General features: G+C 30.8%; 1 protein-coding gene across 3 annotated transcripts in view; it reads left to right on the plus strand.

The window, feature by feature from the left end:
- The window catches only part of LOC124360147 (neuropathy target esterase sws), a 76,082-nt gene that overhangs the window by 3,825 nt on the left and 51,292 nt on the right, over positions 1 to 20,965 (plus strand). For all 3 annotated transcript variants that reach the window (XM_046813504.1, XM_046813502.1, XM_046813503.1), the window contains exons 2-7: positions 5,604 to 5,676; positions 13,419 to 13,522; positions 15,738 to 15,854; positions 17,599 to 17,696; positions 18,777 to 18,871; positions 19,524 to 19,669. In XM_046813504.1, the coding sequence (XP_046669460.1) occupies positions 5,604 to 5,676; positions 13,419 to 13,522; positions 15,738 to 15,854; positions 17,599 to 17,696; positions 18,777 to 18,871; positions 19,524 to 19,669 (633 nt within the window). The remainder of the gene's footprint in view (positions 1 to 5,603; positions 5,677 to 13,418; positions 13,523 to 15,737; positions 15,855 to 17,598; positions 17,697 to 18,776; positions 18,872 to 19,523; positions 19,670 to 20,965) is intronic.

The raw sequence follows: 20,965 nt of genomic DNA on the forward strand, positions 1-20,965 counted from the left end.
TAATTGCCATTAAGAGCATCCTGTTTTTATTTTGAGCACCACAGTTGTCGCACCATATTACAAGTCTTCTCCCGAGAAAAATGGCCTTGAACAGTAGCAACTTTAAACAGACAAGAAGCTATTTCATTGGCTCCCCGACCTCCGATGCCCTCATGCCACATACACATAAACGCTGAGTCATTATCCCCCACATGTATTCCTAGATTATAGCAAGAAAGTTGTCTGCAGTAAAAACATGGTGCTATGGGTAAGCATGGGCACGAACATCACCTGTTGCAAGTCCATACATAATGTTGTAGCGGTACCAGTTGGAAGTTGGGACAAAGTAGTATCCTCTTTCATGCAGACATGGGCCTTTTCAGCTTTTCGATGGTGAATTTCTTGTTTAGTTTTTAACTTCCCGTTTTGCCCTTTCATTGGTCGTTGATGAAATCTGCACTTTAAAAAGATCACATTTTTTGCAAGTATCAGCTGCAAGAGCCTTGAACTTGAGTTTTGGGAAATCTTTTTTTAATACTTCTGTATAAAAACTATAGTTGACTGGACTTGTAGGGTGTTGGGTTTTTAAATGCCATAAACATTCTGTGTTTGTTCAGGTCTGGGGACAAAAACTCATTGCTTGATACTTTTCGGCAATAATGGCTTTTCGTATCTTGGGAAAGAATTTATATGACACCTAACCAGATTACGGTCATTTTCTGTATACTTCACCTTGTGTTCATTTGATCCAGGGGTTTTTTCCCTCTTTTGTCTTCGAAAATCAAGCATCCTGTTTTTTTTTTAGTTTGTAAACCAATCAACTTCCTTTCAGAAATAGCAAAAAATTTCTTTAAAGTTTTTTTTTTGCAAATTTGTATGTTTTTGCCAGAACCATCAGGAATGTTGTATGCAAACGAGCAGGTGCGTCTACTCTCACTGGGATCATCGTAATTCCCGTGTCTTCTACGGGCAATAGGTAGCATCTGCATGTGGTTGAGTAAATATGTTCCCTGGCTTTTTTCGTCAACTTTGTAGAATTCCATAAACAATATCAGTTTTTGTTCGTTACTCAAGTTTTTGCATTGGTACTTACATGAACAGCTTCGTTCAGGAGGTGGGGGATTTTTTTGCGGGGATAGTCTTTCCTTTACAAAGTAACATAACTGTCTCCTTTTTTCCCGAGCCCTTCGTCTTCTCTCCACTAGAACTTTCTTACGAACAGGAGGTGCTTCCATTTTTAGTAAGATAGAACACTGCACTAATAAATACTTCAACGCCTGTTACACGCAACACACTTAAATAAAATAATCACTACGTAAAACAACACAAAACGTAAAAGCGGCGAGCATGCGTAGCGTCACTGCCCGCCCGGCAACAGCAAAATAACTACGGAATAGACAAGGAACATACATCATGGCGGGTGGACTTACATCGTTCTCCACTTCAACCCCGCACGGCTCTTACACGGTGCTGACATCTTCCGACTGCTCTACAAACTAGGGGCAATTTTTCTGGCACTTACTACCTTGTCTATCTTATTACGCTTGGCTTTTTACTTCGCTTTTCACCGAAAAAGTCATTTTTTTATTTTTGGCACTTACAACCTTTTCCATTTTTACTACACAATTAGAATAGAAAATGGAAACTTGTTGAACTATCTACATGTTTTCTCCTCGGTAGCAATTTTTAACTGCTTTTAGGAAATGGTTGACCGCGTCCTCTTAGAAAATCGTACCTCTCTTCTATATAAATATTCACAGAGATGTTCTGCTAGAAGGTCGGCTGTTATACCACTTTTTAGACTGCGTCTTACGGCTTTCCACGAACTCTCAGCTGTCTGAGTGTTGGCACCAGTTGCTGGGTCTAAAAAGTTTTCACTATGGTTGACAGTAAAATGGATAAAACCATAGTCCTCAATCCAAAATACGCTTTCCACATGTCTGTGACTATGGTTGTTCCAGGCTGTAAATGTTTTAATATGAGAGGAATGTGGGTTTAAGCATCTCGTTTGTTTTCAGGAAAAATCTCAATTCAGTACCTACCACCACGTTTTTGTCCTTCTGGTATAGTTTCTCTTAAACCTAGAATCCAGGTTCCTTCTACCAACCTCCCTTTGTTATATTTATGGTTTCCAATTTTGCACTCATCAGTTTCCACCACCACTTCAGGACCTCCAAGCTTTTCTTCCCTATTAAACTGTTCATCAATCCACACAAAACAAACTTCCATGCAAAACGACAGCCAGTCAGATATCGTATTTCTTGATGGGCTGTGTAAATCTAAACTACACTCAAGGATTAAAATCTAAAAAATCATAATTTGTTTGATTTCTGGAAAAGAAGTACATTAAACTCACAATATTGCGCAGTCCGAACTTTGATCCTTCAAAGAAACTATTCTTCAGTACGTTACTAAAATTATGTCCACCATTACTTTCTTTTTCGCATCTGTAGACAACCATATTTGCTCCTCTCACAGTTACATTTGTTTTTTTCTTACAAATAATGGATTTTTCGGTACTAGTCCAACGTGTTGAAGCCACAAAAAACATGTCTTATCATCTTTTGAAGCAATGTTGTGTAGTTTTCTAAAATTGACTGCCATTTTTTATAAACAATGTTTCTTATGTAAAATTGAAATATTACCTTACATGTATTATTTGAAAGTATTTATAGCTGTTGATATAGATTATAAGTTAATTGTTCAAAATAATTAATGAGTATTGATTGTTTATATCGATGGTTATGATTGACTAATATCGTTTGCCAATTTCGATATAAAAAAACCTAACCGGATACAAAACTTTAACCATTTACAAACCAATTCCAGTAACTTCTGGTCACACTTAAATAACTTCCCTTAAGTTGATATAAAAACAACACATCCATATAGTGAACGCACATTATCATTTTTTTAACAAATTAAATAGCCTAGTACACTTTTTAAATTTTAAAATTTATTTCTGTGAAATCTGAAACTGCTTACACTCCCAAAACTCAAATAAAACAGAATTTTCCAAAGTTCTAGACAGTATTAAAGTTGAAAATTCTGCAGTTGAATAATGGAATATATGACTATACATAAGAAACAGTGATACATATGAGATGCTTGTTGATGCCATGACAATGGAACACTCAGACGAGCTATTGGTTACACTGAAAAACAGAGATAACTAAAAACACAGTATGCAAATAGAACAACAAAATGACATTTTTAGCATTAATTGTATGTGCTCCAACATGTCTCAGGAGGAAAAGTTACAAGATGTGTTAATAACATAGTGATTGGCAACTCCAGATAATTATATTATTGATACCAAGATTAAATTTAGAATGTCTTACTTGTTAAATTAAACTAACTCCTCACAATAACATGTTGAATAAGAAAAAAGCAGCATTTCAATAACCAGTGTTGGGAATTTACGTCTAGAAAACGCATTATGTTCCTGCGATGGCAGAGTATTTTTGTCTGTTGACAATAATTTTTGAATCATTATTTAACTCCTCAGTAATGCTGTAAATGTAACATGTTTTACTTCATTTCTATCAGAAATAATTGTAGATAAAAGCGAGAACCTAAAAAGATTCCAACCTTTTTTTAATAAATCTTTGTAAAAAATATCTTTAAGTATATTCCGCCCTATCAGTAGGTTGATTTCATGTGTGTATAGCAACAAATCCAAAATATACAAATTGTGTTCCTTATATTAAAATGCTGATTCCAGAAATAAATCTATAGTTTGTACAAATTTATTCTGAAAAAGTAAAAGTTTTATGTCAATTTATGGAAATATGTGCACTTATTCTACTTTTATAGAGAATAAATAAATACCAATAACCAAGACCTATAAAAATGTATATATCATTCTGTTTACATAAATGAACTAAAAAGTAAGTAATGTATTATAAATGAATTTATAACTAACTAGCAGTTACCCGCGGCTTCGCACACAATTTTCTGTTGAAAAACGGGACAAATCTATGTATTCTTTTTCTATGACATAATAAACAGTCTAGAGATAATCGATAGCCACTCAAAGCTATTCCAATCTCCTGATCCAATTTAGATTTAAGGTTAAAGAACAGAGGTTTGGGATCGTGAAGTCGTAAAGTGAAACAGTTTGTATAAGATTATTATTTCCCTCCCATATTCCATGATAATTTATTGAAATTCTTCGATGGCTTCAGTAACAATAAGAGTTAGCCTTTTTATCCCAATGACGGAAGTGTATCGTACAACTAAAAAGTTGCTGGGGTCAATATGGGTCTGTTCTGGTTGTTTAAATTCACCCCCGGTGTTTTGGCATAATAAGTCGCCCGGCATTTTTTAAAATTTTCATTAGCAATGTAAACAGATGTTTCAGAAAGTTTGTCGAATTATAGCTGTCAACAGCTGTTTAGTGCCAGTTTAATTTGAATTATGAAACGTTATTACGTTTCGTTCTTATCATAACATTAGAATGTAAACAAACTAATTTTTCAATTTGAATTCGACTTTATTTGGTGAAATGAATGTGTTATGGGTGGTAAAAAGCATTCTAAATGTTAATTCAGACCAAAAGCTATACCTGTTCCAAATTTCAGCACAATCCGTATAGCAGTTTCAGCGTGATTCGAGGACAAACCTCCAAACATCCAAATATCCAAAAATTCAAACTTTCGCATTTATAATATTAGTGGAATGTTCATTTACAATAATGGTGGCCTAAATACAGCTATCAGCTGTCCTGCCAACAAACTTGACCGAGAGTAATTTAGAACAAACATAGCGGCAGTTAATTAAAATTAAACCAGTATTGACGTGTAGATTAGTTCCACTCCTCTCCATCCATATGAATTCAAATGGGATTGGAGAATAACTTATTTATGCTTTTACAAATGGCGTAAACAAGAACACACATTCCTGGTGCATATACGACACACTCACTTATAGAACCATTCATACTGCATGCACAGCACATGCCTCTTTAGTGGTTAATAAAGTTCAGTGCTTCACAAAAACTCTTAACATATTGATACTGTTAAGACTTTGGTGGGGAGAAATTTGATTTCAATGAAATAACTGTAAGTGTAATACACCCTAATTTGTTGCTTAAAACACCAGAGTTTGACTTAAAATCAGAGAATATGCTCAATTCAATCCCCTTTTGACCTTTTCCCTTATGTTAATAAGATTGTTGCAGAGGCTTGTAGCCCTCGAGTAAAATTATATTTTTACAAATAGGGTATTCCTTTTTATTAGCAGTATGCTAGTCACCAAATAAAATTGTTTTACTTGTAATCAAAGTGTCATGATATAACTTTCCATTTACTGTTTAATTAATATTAAAGGAGGCTTATCTCTCTTTTATTGTAAATATATTTAATGTTTATTTGTTATATAGTTAATTTTCAAAATCATAATATTTTAGAGTAAAAATTTACTTTTATCCCAATTTTTTCTTTGTTTAGCAAATAAATTAATGGTGATAGGCAGTTAAAATTATCACACATTGAACATTGATAACAATGTAAGTCTTTGTTGTAAATGTTTTTGAAAGGATAAGGATTGTTTAGGTTTATGAATAAGTTTTATTTAAAATTACATGCTAATGTTAATATTAAATTTGCAAACTCTGATTTCAGGTGGCAGCCTTATTGAGCATGCTACTAGTGGTCATAACTGGAACATTAATCTGGCGCAAGTGGAAGAATAAAGGTAAGAAATAACAATATTTGAGCAACAAATTAATTCTGTAATATTATTGGTTATTTAATGTATTAATACATTAATCTTTTATAAGTCAGAAATAGTAATATGCTATATTATTATGAAACGTTTGTGACAATAAAGATATTTTATTATTATTATTAGTAGATATATTTGTCCAGATATCAGAAATATGGATCAGCATGAATGAAGCCAATCTATTTTTACAAATTACCTAATTATAGATTTACTCACAATAGCAACTGATGGAGAAGCTTGATAATAGGAAATCATTTTAAATGTTATTTGAATAATTCTTAAAAGTTATTGGATTTGGTTTGCTGGTCTGGTTGGATTGTTTTCACCCATGGGGCAGTAACATGTTTGTAGTTAAGCGGTGCCTAAAATCAATAGATATGTTTAATTTTAGTATTAATTTCTTGGTTACACTCTTAAATTAATGTTAAGTACATTTTTCTAAGTGCCGTAAGTATAGAAATTCTATCTTAAGAAAAGACTGATATCTGGACTCTTCCCCTTACAAAAGCTGTAGTCGATAAAGGGAATTGTTCATATGAAGTTATTGAAGCTTATTGATGTATACTATTCTTTTGTGTGAGTGATATATAATAATAATTATTATAATAATAATTTGATTTGATAATTTTTTTAATGTTAAAGAACAGAAGTGTTTGTTTACTAAAAAGGTGTTTTCCAGAGTGTAGATAGTGTGCATTTTCTATGTCAAATATCTGACGCTTTGTTGTTTTCATTTATCTTTTAGAATACAATTTTTTAAATTACCAATTTACAGATGTATTTTTAATTCAACTTAAGTATTTATTGCTGAATTTCAGAATTATTTCAATAATATAAATTGTGTTAAAAATCACGAATTACTATGGATTTAGCAACATTTACATAAGTGTCTCAGATATTTGTAACGTAGCAACTGAATAATACTAATCGCTGATGGCTGCCGGTCATCTAGAAAGTTAGTTTAGTGAACCAACTCGCGTCATGGGACTTGTCTGAAATATGCATCGATGAAATTTTTGTACAAGTGACTAGTAAGAACACAAATGTTTCTGAAGTGCCTGTCATACCTGCTGTAGTAATAGACCGTTCCTTGATAAGGTTGAACATGCAGGTGTCCAGTAAGGGTGAGTCTGTGTCAGCCTCTCCCCTTCATGCTGTAGCGGTCCGATATCGTACTGATTAAACACTCTGTACTGTGCCGCCAATAAGATCACTTGGTTATTCAGACTGATGTGGCGTCTGCCTTTGAAGCTTTTTCTAACAATTTGCAGGATTTTGTATTTAAAGTGGATTTGAAAAATTAAAAATTAAAAAATGCAAGATACTCAAATTGTGGATAAATGATTTTATTTTATTTAAAATAAAAATGAACCATATTTTAAAGTTACCTTGTGTATGCTTATGCATGACAGAATCACAAACATCCAAACTATCGCCTACACTGATATTTATGATTAATATAATCCTTTAAAACAAGATACAATATGAATCCATATTAAGCATTCTTCGTGGGCCATCAGGTTTACTGTGTTTATGTTCTCGGTATTTCTTCTGGGAAAGTATGAATACCTATATACATATTACAATATAGTGTGTGTGTCCTTGTTTTCTAATCCGTTTTTTATCCAATTTATTTGGTTCAGTCTAGTAATTATACAGGTATTACTATTTATATACATAATCAGTTTGTATCTCTCTTTAGTGCAAAGTGGAGTTGCTGCCCCCCTGCAATGGTTATGGGCTCGATGCTCTTTCTTGTTTTCTCAAATTGTAATCATGGAGCGATTTTTTAACTTATGTTAATACTTGTTCTCTTAGTTTTTGTTCGTTCAACTACTGTGCCACCCCATAATATCAAAGATAGGAAGCTCTGAACATTAATAATACCTTTTCCACAAGAAGTTTTAATTTCGTATCTTCTGACTGTAAATTTTGTAAAATACTTGATAATATTACTCGAAATGATCTGTATGACTTAGAAAAAATTGAGAAAGTGGCTATGTACAGTGAAAGTTCTGAATAGGTTAGGGTTGATATTCCACCAGAACATTTTTTACTTGGTGGAAAGTGAAAACAGGAATAAAACTGTAAGCTATATAAAATTGTTAGTTATCTGTTTGCTATTTTCTTATTATTGTAATTAGTAGGCGATTAGAACTTTTAAATCAAACTTTTTTGATTGCAAGCCCAATCATTTTAAAATTTTGTTGCAGTTAAAAATAAGTAGTACAATCTGGTCTGTTTGGTACTTGTTACAGCATATATGGTATGATGTATGGATTTATCTAGTGCCTTTTACATGTTGTTTTATTGGTAATTATGATTATTTTTTAGTATCCTTCAAACTACTAAAAAGTTCAGACTTGGCAAGTCACTATATTTTTTTATTTGATTTTTAAATATGACGTTGTAAACAATTTTTATTGTTTATAAAATTTAAACAAATTTATTAATGTCCAACATTTAGTTATATTAAAAAATTAAACTGTGAATAAGTTGTCAATGTATAATATATTTGAGAGATAAAACAAATTTATTTATTATTAACTACGGGGATTATAATTTATTTTTAGATAACATATTTTAAATGGCCACCAAAAAATACTTTATCTCAACAACAATAAACAACATGTTTATTTCGTGTATGTTTGAATTATTGGCATAATCTTGGGTAATTTTGTTTGCCTTCATTATACAACTAACTAGCTTTGCATGTATTTATTGTCACTAATCTAATTTCAGAGTATAAACAAAGAAATGGTCAAGGTTGTGGGCCAGGCCCAGAATAACATTGCTATCCTAGACTGTTGTCTGTCCTAAACACAAACATTGTCAATTTATTGATGTAGTATATTCTTGTTTTAAAGGTTTTAGTAATAATTTTACATAGTAGAGTAGAGGTTACAATGGAATTTTGTACTACTCTGCCCTGATAGTGTGAAGTTTAATTTCTTAACATTATACAACTACTTTGTATGCCTCAAATGAATATTAAGATTAGTGTTCCCATTGTATATTGTGTATTGAGATAACTATAAAAAACACATTGCCAATGAGAATTACAGTCACTTAAGCAATTTTATTGGTCGCTCACTTCAGTTCAAAATTTAAATTTCAAGTATTTGCGTTTAATTCTAATTGATAGAAGTTTTAAAGCTTTTAATTTTTATGTATACAACATTGCTTAAAATATTTTTTTCTTGTCTAATTATATTTTTTTTGTAAATACAATACAAGTATATAATTAACATGATAGCTCCATTTTTAAACTATAACTTTATATGTTGTATATATTCTGTTATAAGTACTACATAGCCGTCTTGAGTAACCTTACTGCCAATTGCTTGGAGTCCTTTGAAAGTTACGTTATTTTATTTTTAATTTATAACAGAATTTACTTATTTTTTGGGTGTAAACACATGTTTAGTATTTAAAAAACTTAAGTACATGATCCCAAAATAAATATCTTTTAACACTTATTGCAGTGCTTATTGGTTTTTGTATGTCTTTAAATAAACAAATTTATTTTTACAAAATTTGATAGATATGACATTAAACCTTAATAATAGACTAACCTGAAGTGCACTACCTACAATGTTTTCATATAAAGAAAATCTTAAGACTTTTGTATACCTTTAATATGTTACAGCATAGTATTTCTTATGTATCAAGGACACTATAGGTTTAATTTGAAAACCGTGTTGGCTGTCCATCTGTGCAATAACTCTTGATAGAAAGGTACTAGAGACTTGAAACTTGGTATGTAGGTTACTCTTTGTCCAAGAAAGAACTCTTTTTCGGATGTCAAAATGTCAAAGGTCAGTGGAGTTGCAAATAACTTTGTAAAGAGATATTGTGAAAACTTGAAATGCCTTATCACTTTCTGTTGTGTTTCTGATAGTTCATTGTATCGGTATGTCGTATCCTGTAAAACTCATGAATGAGAAAAACAAAGGTAATCTGTTTTAAAACATAGATAAGGCAACCATGCGTGTGTGATATAGGCATTGTTTGTAAAACATAACAGGCCTATCAATCTTTCACCAGAATTAATTTAACAGTTTTTTGTTACAATTATATGCAACCTTATAAGGTTTATAAGGCATGCACATTACAAGAGAACTGTTACCCGCAACTTTAGTTTTTTTCTTTAGAAACAAAAGTTTTATAATATTAAAAAAGTTTATGTTTAGAGAGTGGAAAGTAGATGATTAGAATCAGAAATAACTTGGTTCTTTGGTATTATAAATAGGCTTTGATTAGGTTATCACAAATATGTTATTAGCAGAACCTAAGTTAAAATTATCTCTTAAGAGTGTTCACGTGATCTGAGCTTCAATTTAGGTATTATCTCGAAGGATGTTTTTCTTTATTCGTCAGAAGAGCACCAAAGCCCGTAGTGATGGCCAGTTGCATTTCTGATCGGTACTTTCCCGACCTCAGATCATATGCCAGAGTATCCAACATGATCTGATGTCAGAAAAGTTAGACGATCTGATGTCAGAAAAGTTAGACGATCTGAGGTCGGGAAAGTACCGATCGGAAATGCCCTTGGCCCTCAGTGCGGTCTTCGGTGGCCCCGCACTTATGGTGAAAAAGAAATCATCCCTCGAGATAGTACCTAAATAAAGCTGAGATCACGAGAACATTCGTAAAAGTTTACTTTAACCTTTTCTATTTAAAATACGTACATATGTATTTATCTACTTATATAGATTAAAACTAATAATATATAAGGGCAGAGTGGCCGTTGGATAATACTAAAGTATCTAACTGTTTCTTGCCATTTTTAGCCAAGCATTTTGACATGAGTATTACTGCAACTTTATAATATTTTGTGTTTTTCCATAGAATTATATTTTTTATTGGATATAAGAGTTTTGTATTCAGGAAAATCATATGCCTACTGTAAAAACGCTTAAAGTAGCTATTTTGAATATAAAATTATTGAAAAAATATTGTAGATTTTTTAAACAGCCTAATTGTACATATGCAATATATGATGAACCACCATGCCAAATTTTAGCTTTATAGACTTTCTCATTTCTAAGGTACAGTTTTCATTCAGTGAGCCATTTTTGGTTCCAATTTACTGTCTGAACTCTATAAATATTTGAATAATTGTATAAAGTACATTTAAGGGATTCTTAGTGTATAAGAACGGTATGGTAATGTTATTTAGACAGCTCAGGGATATTGTATTGTGTGAGTCACCACTCCTTGCTGACTGACTAACTGGCCTTGCTTGCTAAGGGACAGAAATCAATGTAATCAGACTTAACACTCATGCCTTGTCTGTGTGTGCCATATCGTCACTGAGTCACTATCAACACACAAGTCTTTGTGTACTTTGTTCTCATTGTGTTTTTATTAAATATTTAAAATAAATACAGAGAACTCCAAAATATTGTATTCTTTATGTGAAAAACATTTTTAAGAGTTTTTTTATTGAATAGTGTACATTTTAATGATAACTATATCTTATAATAATAATAGTATATATAAAAACACACTTGATTTATTATTTTACAATATTTTATGCAATTGGCATGAAATAAAGCATTGTTAAAAATAAGAAAATGTTCTTTAATGATGAGGCATATAAAAATGTATAAATCCTTTTATTAATCCAATGCATTGTCTGGTTTTTATGAAAGTAAATTTATAGCTTCTGTTGCACAAACCGGTAAAATTACAAGTAGAGAATCAAATCTAAAAGATTCATCTCAAGAGTTTTTTATACTCAAGGTTCTGACTTTAGTGTATGAAATGTTCCTTTTCATTTTTTGCTTACTAAAAAAATATACTCATATGTAAACAGTGTATGCTTGTATGTTCTGACAAGCTGATTCAATGACCAAACAAAATTGATCGAACTTTGTATCTTTCATTTTCCATTCCTTCCAAAAGAGATATTTGTCATTTATCTGGTACTTTCAGTGATGTACCATTTCTTTTTGAGATTTAAGTATGTAAACAAATTTAAATAAATATACTAAAATATTTGTATTTCAGCTATATTTATTTATATAACATGATACATGAATTTACTGGGTTTTACTACCCTTACTACTCTTTTAGTTGATTACACAACTCTAAACAGTGTAATATGTTCTAAAGGTACTATTTTATGGATACTTCATTCATGTTTGATTTTGTTTACAATAATTTTAAGTTGTCATATATTTACGTCTGGGTTTACTATAGTCTGCATGCTTCACATAGTACAAGTGTCAGTATTCTTTAGTTATTGAATATTTTTTTGACAAAAATAAGTTTTTCATGTATGATAATATCATTTTAAATAATAATAATAACATTACAATTAACTATGATCATTAACTAGCATTTACTTATTGTTTAAAGTTATCATTGTTTACAAGAAATTTGTGTCAGAAATTTGCCAAGGTTGTTGAGGAATATTACTATACATTTATTTTTCAGTGTCAACATAATGATGTGAAATTTCACTTTTGGATTTTGTTTTTTTTAAGGAATACATTTGACTCATTATCCTGAAAAAAGAAAAAATACTGTGTATAGAAGATGTTCTTAGCATCTTGAGATGGTCATTTGGTAGTATTTTTACTCATGGCATCCTTTTTTTGGTCAACCCTCCTCCTAATAAACATACAAAATCAAATACTGTTACAATGTGTACATAATACCAGAAACCAATGTTTTTCCACTCACTAATTTAGAGTTTATTATGAATTTTGAGTCAATAGTTAACGATTTAGCATCCAAAACTCGCCCTCCATTAACCCAAAAGGGATAGGCTGACAAATTATATTGGCTATTAATGTATAAAATTTATCAAAAACTGTATGTTAGTTAAGTAGTGTAATTAAACTTGGTTTTATGGGCTTGGGAACATGTTTCAGGGTTATTATTGTGTTTTAGATTCAAAAAATGTTTGTTTATAATGAATTGTAATAAAGTATGCAGGCCAATGTTACATGCCAATTGAGGCAAACTCCACAAGTATGGTTTTGATAGTTCACAGGGATTGTGCATAGGGGTTGGTCCCGGGAGGTCACAAAGGATTGGCCACAGGGGTTGACCTCGGGAGGTCACAGGAGTTGGCCTTAGGAGGCCATAGGGGTTGGATATGGGAGGCAATAGGGGTTGGCTCTGGGAAGCCACAGGATGTCTTGTGTTTGACCATAGTAGGGGGTAGAGTTAACCTATGTAAACCAAACAAGGGTATCTCCTATTAACATTTCTGGGGAATTACATAAATACAGTATATAACATGGAAGGAGAAAAACTAATAACATTGTTAAATTATAACTTTTATTGAAAAATAAAATAATATTTTATGAATTATTCAGTAGCAACTCTCTTCAGCCATCCTATTAGTTTTTTACTTATTTGTTGGTTTAGTACAAGAGCTGGTTTAAATACACTACTAGAGACTCAAAGCAAAGGATATATTCACAGTCAGTTGTAAATTGAATTTTCACTTTTAATCGGCCTTGTTTGCCAATGTGAGCCTCCTAACAGACCAGCTTTGCTAGTTATGACAATTATATTTAACAACCAATATTTTAATATTAATGAACTATACCATTTTCAAATTTGACTGTCATACCTTTATATTCCTTAGATTATAATAATTTGTTGTCAGTATATTTGTTTTGTTATATTACTAAATTTGTGCTGTTGTAAATGCATCTGCCTTTATGATTACACTAAGTTCTTATGTGTAGAGCTGCTGCCGGAAGTTAAAGAGTTGGTAGGAGTCGGATCAACAAGGCCTCGGTTCCGGAAAAGGGATAAAGTTCTTTTCTATGGACGGAAAATAATGAGAAAGGTATGCTAATAGATTTTTTGTTCTTTAATATATAAAATATTAAATATAAGTGTTAAACATAGTTCAAAAAGCATCAACATTAATATGTTGTTATTGTTGAGCTGTTTATGTTAACCTAAAATAAAAAACACTCAAATCTCGAGTTTTAGGTAGCAGTTGTCTTAAGTCTTAAGGATTTTGTCTGTCACAACTCTTTTAAAGTATTCTCTTGCAAGGAATGCTTTCTTGTATTTGTCATTTAAATATTTTTTGTTAAACATTAATATATAGTCTAATATGAACCTACTTGACTATGAACATTAACTTCAATTTTTCATCAAGTGGCTTTCCTAACTTTAATTTTCATGTTTCTTACTTTCTGAGGACTGCCTGAACGTCATAATGACATGAATGGAATTGAAATTGATACAATAATTGCTCAGAATCACCAAAAATGTCTTTGATAATGTTTTAAATCAGAATCTTTTTATCATTGTTCCACATGCAATGCTTTGACAATTCTTAAATGTCCAAGAAACATCTGTGTGTTTAAGTTACATAATGTAAGCTTAAACTACAATTACTTAACATTTATTATGAAAAGACAAAAGTAAAAAAATATGTTATCAATACTACTACATTTCTTCAATAAAGTTAAAAGTGTTTTACTTCAAGTATTAAAAAATATAATATTAACATTTTTTATCAGTAATAACTTAATTCATACATACAACCATATATGTTTGGTTTTGGTTAGCTTAGAAAATCATAAATCCAAGTAAGAGATCTTGGTACCTTGTGCATAATCTTGAATAGAACTTATCAAATTGAACACATCTAAGTTCTCCTTAATATATATTAAGTACTGTAAAATAAAAATACAAGGAAGATTAATTATAAAGTTATCTGTAAAAGCAGAGTATACGAATGCCTAAAAAAAATATTACAAAACATTGTATTGAATACCTAAAATTAATATTAAACACGAAAAGCTTTTTTTCAATATAAAACATCCCTAGCACCATTAGAATTTCCTCAGAGCAGAGTACCATACATATCAATCAATCAAAATTCTTTATTAACTGAACATAGAGTACAGTAATGGCATCGTTATTAAAGATTTGTACATTTCACATCTTAAAATTGTATATACAATAATAGCTTAGTTGAAATCAGTCAAGAAGATATAAATAGGTAACAGTTAGAGTTGAAAACAGGTGATGAAGCTAATTTTATATATGGTACAGAAATGTTACCATAAATAATCAGGCATTGAAAAATTCTTCTAGGGTGTAAAAAGATTTCTGTAGCAGCCAGGTCTTGAGTGATGTCTTGAAGTTCTTGTCTTCTCTACGTCTCTTCAGATCTTCTGAGAGTTGGTTGAAAAGTCTTCTTCCCATGTAGGTAGGTTTCTTTTCAAACAGAGTGAGGTGGTGCGTTGGCAGGGCATAGTCTTATGCGTTTCTTGTGTTATAGTTATGATTGTTACCTAGGTGTTCAGGTTTCTGAGCTATTGTGTAGCAGGTGGCCTCGCAAATATAGAGTGAGACCACTGTCAGGATTCCAAGTTCTTCAAAGGCCTGACGGCATGACTCGTGAGGAGTCAGTTCTGCTAATATTCGAATAGCCTTTTTTTGCAGAACTAGAACACGGTCCCTGTTTCTAGCTGAAGAGTTGCCCCATGCTAATAATCCATACCTCAGGTGAGACTCGACTAGAGAGAAATATGCTGCCCTGGTAGTATCTTGGTTACAAGAACTTTTACTCTTTTAAGAGCATAAACACTGGAGTTAAGCTTACTACAGAGATCGTCAATGGATTCCAAGATAGCTTGTCATCTATTATAATGCCGAGGTACTTTGCTTCGTTATCTTGAAATGAGGTGGAAATGAAACAGCGTATTAAAAACACTTATTGGGCACAAAATTTGGAAGGCCATTAATACAAACTATGAACTAAGAAGTTGCCCAGAATAGGTTAACGCCAATTTCCAATCACCATGTGTTTTCTGTTATTACATTTGATTCATTGTGAAAGTATGTTTAGAATAAGAATTATAAATCTTTTATTTCATTGATCGATGTGCCAGAAAATAATTAGTTAACATAACATCAACTTTTATGGTATCTTAACTATATTTGATAAGGATTTAAGATTTCGTATTTCAAAATAAATACTGTATAAAATGATTCTCATAAATAAAAAGTATGTTTCTATTTAGTAATACTTTTGTCAGGTAAAATCAATATCGGGACAAGTCCATGGAGTTCAGGGCAAAAAGAGAAAACTGGTTATGAAGTTTGCGAGACGTCTGCTCCAGATGAAGAAGGATAACACTCCACAGCAGTTGAAGGTATGATGAATTGGCGATTTGCCACTGCTCTGCTTTTAGTGTTTGTTAACTGTCCAGTGAAAGGCACTAATTGCCAACAGACTGCCAGAGGAATGAGTGACAAATGTAAATCATGAACAGAAAATTGTCTCTGATGAATAGTTTTTTAAATATTTGCTGTGAAACATGATCAAGACTCACTCAGGAACAATCAGAGTATGTCAGCTATAGTCAGCATGTTAATCTGATTACTTATACAATAATTAACCCATTAGCCACTCAATATTCTTGGGCCCAACCTCCTTGTATAAATCCAATTAAATATACAAGGGTTTAGTAAAACTCTCACAAAACATTCACTTTTATTGATATTTGGTTGACTAAGCCATTGTTTTTTTAGCTAATGAGGCTATAATATCCTGTAATTTATAAGCAATAAAGTATATACATTTTTTTACTTTCGAGAACAATTTTTTAAAATTTGTATTTTTCTTGTAAATTTTGAAAGCACAACATTTTTTTAGTACAAAACATGGTTATAATCTACGATGTTTGGTGTAATTTTATAGGAAATTTAATTCTTTAAGTGGAAAATTTTATTCCATTGATATATCTTAATTTTGTCAAGTTTTACGTAGATTTTTGTAAAATGCGACATGGGTTTATGGGTGGGTTTGTGTTCTTTATCTTAAAATATGTCTACATCAGTATACAATAAAAAGTAGTTGATATTTGTTTTTTTAAATACACTTAAAAGTAAAAGACTCACAATATTTCATCAGTTTATCACAACATGTAAATAAATTACTCCTTGTGGTAGTTTTGATACAGTGCAAATGAAAGTTTTGGTATGTTTTACATTTTCAAACAATTAGTGAATGTCTGTGTAATAGATGCTGGAATTGTATGTAGATATTTTTGACATCTGTATACAGGAACATTGAGACTTAAAGGGTTCAGAATGATATTGAGTCTGTCATATTGATGGTGCATTATGTTCAGTAGCAAATAAACTATTTTGCTAACATGAATTTAATGCAATTCTACAATTAATTAATTATAAATATTAATAGAATACAAATTCTGTCCCGTAAATCTGATAATCCTTTATTGATTAGTAAGAATAGTTGATTAGTCAATCCTAAACTGATGTTAGGGAGTTTATTAAAAAAAAGGCTTAGTGATAAATTATTAAAACTATTTTCGTCTGAGCGACTGAGATTTGTAGTTTAATTATATAATTTCACTTTCAGTCCATCATCTCATTTCTACAACTATTACCGTATTATTCATTGACATTTTGGTTAGCTTTTTTTGTTTACTTTTTAATATTTACAAGGTAAAATACAGAGGAAGTGAATAATTATGTATTGACTTCTCAAGAAGTTTTTGTCATCCTTAATCTGACTTGATTAATGGCCTAACCCTTTCATTTAAATAGCATAATTTGATGTTTTTGATGTAGGACAGTGATGTTACTGTTGTGTGGAGTTGAAAGCCTTGTGGAAAGAAGCACAGAATATTATATTGTTTATGTCTCATTGATATAAACTTATTTGAAGTTTAAAGAATATTGCAAATTTGGTTTAAAATCTAATTAATTGTAGAGTACGGCACAATATAACCTAAAGCGTTGACTTAATCTTTTGTAAAAAAATACTAATTTCACAGTCTTCAATGTCATATTTATAGATTATTCTTTTATTTTGTCTTTAAAATTGTTTTATTACACTTTTGCATTATAATTGAACAATTTTATTTTCAGTTACTCGAGCCTCCAGTTGAATATTTACAAGAAGACATTTCCAGTAAAGATGAACAAAGGGTTCCTCTAGACGCTTTCTACATGCTTCAGAGCATACGGTACAGCCTTCATTAGACATGTCAATTTAATTTCAGTTTTGTAATTAAATTAAAATCACAGTTTATATACTTTTTGTAAAAGAATGAAATAAATGTGAAAAGGTATGTCTGTTGTCAATACAGATGTCAAATCCTATAATTGATGTTTTTTATCTCTAGCACAATGCTTTTATTCTCATTGACTAAACTACCCAACACCTTTATATAAGTGTCTTCACATATGAGCTGTAGATTTTTGCTGATTTTAATTTAGATGGAATCTATTTGTAGTGAAATATATTATTAAAGGGATATTTAGATCTTTTCTATGAATAGTTCCATGTTGTATACAACTCTTTTGTAGCATATTATCTTAAAATAAACCCGTAAGGTAATACACAACTCGCAATCTCCATTTGTAGCATAACATTATAATTTATAAACCAAGGTTTACTAGCCAGCAAAAATGGTATCAGTTTTAACATATACAACATAAATTAATAAACTTTGAAAATTTAAAAACTAAAATCAACTAAATGAACTTTTCCAAAACAAGATCATTTACAACTTCAGGAATATACAACTGACTGTCAGTTTTAAATTCATAATATTTATAGAGTTTTAATTTGCATAAATATAATTTAAACGCATTTACATAAATCATCTTCATAAGTAACAGTTAATTATGAGTCCTACGATGAGTTCCCTTTTTGTTTTTAATTTTCCAGTATATCACACAAATATCTTTATCTTCCTTTGTAGTATAGTTAAGTGAGTGTATACGTGTATATTACACTTAATGTATTCAATTGTATACTGTGATGCATTCAATTTATTGTAGTAAGAAATGGAGTTATTTTAATTGTATTACTTAAACTTGTTAAATAAAGTTGAAGTGTCAGTGACTAACAAGTTCTTCTAATAATGAAGGAAACAGAAAGTTTAAGGAAAATAAAATTAATGTTATGTTTTTAAATTTTGTCTAGTATGATTTATAATATGAATATAGTCATATCTCCAAAGTTCTGTTCTGTATGTATTAGTAAGTAGTTTTGAAATTACTTTTTGCTAATAAATTATTAATTAGTTTGCCATTTTCAGCGTATTTGGTCATTTTGAAAAGCCAATATTTTTGAAGCTTTGCAAACATACTGACATAATGAATCTACCAGCTGGTGCTTATCTTTTTAAGATAGGTAAGTCCTAATATTTATATAAATTACTTATGCTACTTAATAAGAAAGTATTGGAATTAAGAAAAAATTAAATATTAACAACAAATTTCCATGATTATATGTCTGTTTCTATTTTGTGTTTTTTTGCCTGTGTGTTTCCTTAGAAAAATTTAAAACTTTGAAATGGTTGTATCTTATAATTTGTCATAAAAGTACTCAACCAAACTTTGAAAAATACTATAACTATTACTGTAACCTAACTTTATGAGAAAAGAAAAATATTTTCACTTGTTTTAAAATTAGCTAATGTCACAAAACTTAAGAAAAAGAAATTGTAAAGAGACCTAAAAACAAGCTCATCCATGTACACATGTATTTGTAATGTAATCTATGAGGTACTATTTGTTATGATTGAATGAAAATAGTGGAGTAAATAAGGTTTACTCTGATTTTCTCAATTACTGCCTTAAATGTTTTTGTAATTAAAGTTAAAAGAAATTGTGTATTTAGTGTAAAGATAGCTTGATAATTTCTTGTCTCAAATTACCAGATTGTTTCACATGATTTGGAAATATTGTGATGAAACCAATTTAATTTTTTTATAGTAGTTATTTGTTTAGTGCTTTCTTTAATATTTTATATTTACAAATATGAAATGGTTATGTGGTTGCAGGTGATCCTGATGAAAATGTGTACGTGATACAAAATGGAAAAGTGAACGTCTTTATCACAGGAACAGACGGTGAGCAGATTTCACTCAAAGTGGTCAAGACAGGAGATTCTGTCACCTCCTTGCTGAGTTTCACTGACGTTTTGACGGTTGGTTTTACTTATTTCCGTAAGTGGATCAGTAATAAATAAAATAAAGTTTTTGTTCTTTTTTCATAAATAGAATGATAGTTTATGACAGAATTTGTAGTGTTATATTTGATACAATTTCTACCATTTTTTTTTTCTTTATTTTTCCCTTTAAAATGTTCCACATTGGTTATGATGTAAAACTTTTCAGAAAATTTAATACTGTATTTAGGACACATCAAAACCTAACTTTGTTTTACATTTCCCTTAACCTAATTAGGTCAGAAAACAAAATTTAGTTCATTGTGAAATGTTTATATAAACCGTATATGAGCAGGTATAAAATGTAATAAAAACCTCATGAAAGTCATAACTCATATTGATTCTCATTCACTTTAACTACTATATCCCTGAAACATTCAAGGATAGCCAACAGGATCCCAGAAACCCCCCAGGATCCTACTGTATTTTTTATAGGATTAAATACAGTATGATTTGTAGTGACCTACTCGCTCTACAATAAATACAAGTGAGCTTTCAGCTACCAGCATGCTCTAATCGACATCTATGTGGGTATTAAATTGTTAGCTTAATTGGTACATTCATTCACTGGCACCTTATTATTGAGTCCTTCAATTGTTATTACTTACAAAATGTCATTCATTTTACATTTCTTAGAAGATACAACTATACAAGTAGTGTTCAAAAAGTAATGGGAATTTTTAAGTTTCACAGGTTTTTGGAGGGTCTGATTGTGAAGATTTTTTTTATTATGTTGGTACTCTTGCTCCTGAAGTGTAATAACATTTCCAACTGTATTAATTGTTTAAATTTGCAGTGGCAGCAGCTAAGATGCAAAAATATGGAGCAAAGAATTTGTATTACATTTAGTGTGAAAAATGAAATAAATTGTAACACCGAGTTGGAAATGTTAACAATGGGTTATCTATGATGAATCAATTTACTATGAATAAAACAAGAGTTTACAGGTGGTATAAACGTTTCATAGATGGCCATGAAGCCATTGAAGATAATGAACTTTCAGAATGCCCTGAACGACATGAGGACGCCTCAGGACGCAGATCAAGAACTGATGAAAACGTGAAAAAGTTGAAGAGAATGAACAAATGATATATTACGATCAATAAGGTTGCTGATCATGTTGGCGTATTAATTGGTTCATGCCACGAATCTTTTTTAATGTTATTTTGAACAAAAACAGTGGTGAATGGAAGTTGCTCTGGAGTCACAAAATCAAGTCAGTGACGATGCAGAACTACTGAAACATCTGTAACAGGTGACGAAACATGGGTTTAC

This window comes from Homalodisca vitripennis, chromosome 4 (genome assembly GCF_021130785.1).
Source record: "Homalodisca vitripennis isolate AUS2020 chromosome 4, UT_GWSS_2.1, whole genome shotgun sequence".
Lineage (NCBI taxonomy): Eukaryota > Metazoa > Arthropoda > Insecta > Hemiptera > Cicadellidae > Homalodisca > Homalodisca vitripennis.